This window comes from Choloepus didactylus, chromosome 26 (genome assembly GCF_015220235.1).
Source record: "Choloepus didactylus isolate mChoDid1 chromosome 26, mChoDid1.pri, whole genome shotgun sequence".
Classification (NCBI taxonomy): Eukaryota; Metazoa; Chordata; class Mammalia; order Pilosa; family Megalonychidae; genus Choloepus; species Choloepus didactylus.
Window position 1 is genome coordinate 7,037,386 of NC_051332.1, and position 2,115 is coordinate 7,039,500.

The 2,115-nt window shown below is 37.4% G+C and overlaps 1 protein-coding gene across 1 annotated transcript; it reads right to left on the reverse strand.

Annotated features, from left to right (window-relative positions):
* Positions 1–362: 362 nt before the first annotated feature.
* LOC119520712 (olfactory receptor 2T33-like) lies at positions 363–1,337 on the reverse strand. Its single transcript, XM_037818688.1, has one exon. The coding sequence runs from the start codon at positions 1,335–1,337 to the stop codon at positions 363–365; it is 975 nt and encodes a 324-aa protein (XP_037674616.1).
* Positions 1,338–2,115: the final 778 nt, after the last annotated feature.

Sequence of the window (2,115 nt, forward strand, 5' to 3'; positions counted from 1 at the left end):
CAAAAACTGCATTTACTTATGCATGAATTTAACTTTCTCTATCTGCCTTAATAAAGAAGACATAATTCTTATAAAATTAAATATGGCTTTGCATGAATTAAAAAGTACAAATACATTTTGTGAATTAAAATAGTTAAATTTTAATAAATATCAAGTTTAATACCTTTATTAATCAAGCTTTTTATTGCTATTCTGTGAGGAATGCTGTAGTATGATTCTGGGCTATCCAGATTTTTAAGATAAATTCAAAGGTCCAATTGGTAATGAAATCTAAGTAAATGAACTCAGTTAGGTTAAATGAACCTTAAACATTGAAGACAATAATTACAAAAGGTGTAAAATATTAAAATAGTAAAAGGTACTTACACACATTTGATACTGAGAAACCTTGAACTGTGGGACTGAGGATTTAAGTTACCACATTTCTCCTGCCATTTCCTCAAGGATCCTTTAACCTCATTGTTCCACAAACTGTAGATTAGGGGATTCAGCACAGGGGTGATGATAGTGTAAAAAGCTGACACCACTTTATCATGGTTAGCCAACCTGTAGGATTTGGGTCTCATGTAAATAAAAATGGCAGCTCCATAAAAGAGTCCCTCCACAGCCAAATGTGATAAGCATGTAGCAAAAGCCTTCTTGTGGGCTTCTGTGGATTGCACATGGAGAACAGCAGTTAGGATGAAACTATAAGAGGTCAGGATGAGGGAGAAGAGGACCAGAAGCATTAACACACAGCAGATGTACATGACATTTTCAAAGACTGATGTGTCAGCACAAGCCAAGTGCACCAGCATGGGGTCTTCACAGAAGAAATGATTGATCTCATGTGCACTGCAGAAAGGAAAGCTCAGGGAAGCAGCAGCCTGCATGAGCCCATAAGCTGCTCCCAGAAACCAGGACCTTGCAGTCATTCTCAGGCATAATTGCCAGTTCATGAGGATGGGATACCACAGTGGGTGACCTACAGCCACATAGTGGTCATAGGACATGGCTGCCAGGGGGAAACTCCCTCCACCAACCAGAGTGAGGGGGACAAAGATCTGTAACCCACATGCAGCAGGGGAAATGGACTTATTTCCAGTCAGAAATCCAGCAGTCATTTTGGGCACAATTGTGCAAACCAGCATCATGTCCATGAGGGAGAGTTGGCTCAGTAGAAAGTACATGGGCATGTGAAGACAGTGGTCCCAGTGAATCAGGAAGATCATGAAGACATTTCCCAGCAGGGAAGCTATGGCTATTGTCAGCACCCCTGTGAAGAGAAAGAGGTGGGATCTTGTGTGCTGAAAGAGTCCTAGGGGAATGAAATCAGAGATGGTGTTTCTCTTCTCCATGATTTCTGCTGGAGTTCACAGCAAATGGAAACATAGATAAGGAAGGGGTTTTCATCATTCTACTAAACTTAGTTTGACTGTATAACCTTCTGGAAATATACTGGATTTGGGATCCACATCTGGAATCAAAGCACTAACTTTTCATTTAAAACAGTTCAGCTTGGCTTATTACTTCTCTCTTCTACAGCTAGACATTTTTAATGTTTCAACTGAAACAGAAAAAACTGTAAAAGACTAAATGATGATAAATAGTTGCTTTTAATGTTCTTATATTATGTGTATGATAATTATCATGTTTTTGTTGTGTGTATTGGAATACCAGTTGAGAAAAATAACCAGCTGAGAAAAGTAACACTCAATTTAGGAGCCTGTAATTTAGATTTTCTTGAGTCACGGATAATTTAAATTCAACTTTTTGAAATATGAACATACTTAAATTATTTTTAAACAAGTTACTGTTGTTATATTTTGGGTTACAAAGACCAAAGAATGGAACAGATGCTTAAGAATAAAACAAAGTCTCCTCTCTGAAGAAAAAGAAAGCAATAGTCAAAGTAATATACAAAATAATTTTCCTTTAATTAAATATCTGTACTTACACCTGATTTTAAAAATTCCTGCATTCTAGTTTTTTGTTCCCTGCCCTAGATTCTTCAGTTTGTGCTCCTCACATTTGGAATAATACAAGATCTTTCCTCAGTCTATGACCAATTACCATTTTTACCCACGCAATATACTGCCATGGAGATTTACAGGCTCCAGGTCCAAACATCTACTG

Excerpts from the sequence above, each read along its gene's own strand:
- LOC119520712 (XM_037818688.1), bottom strand. The coding sequence starts at position 1,337 with ATGGAGAAGAGAAACACCATCTCTGATTTCATTCCCCTAGGACTCTTT.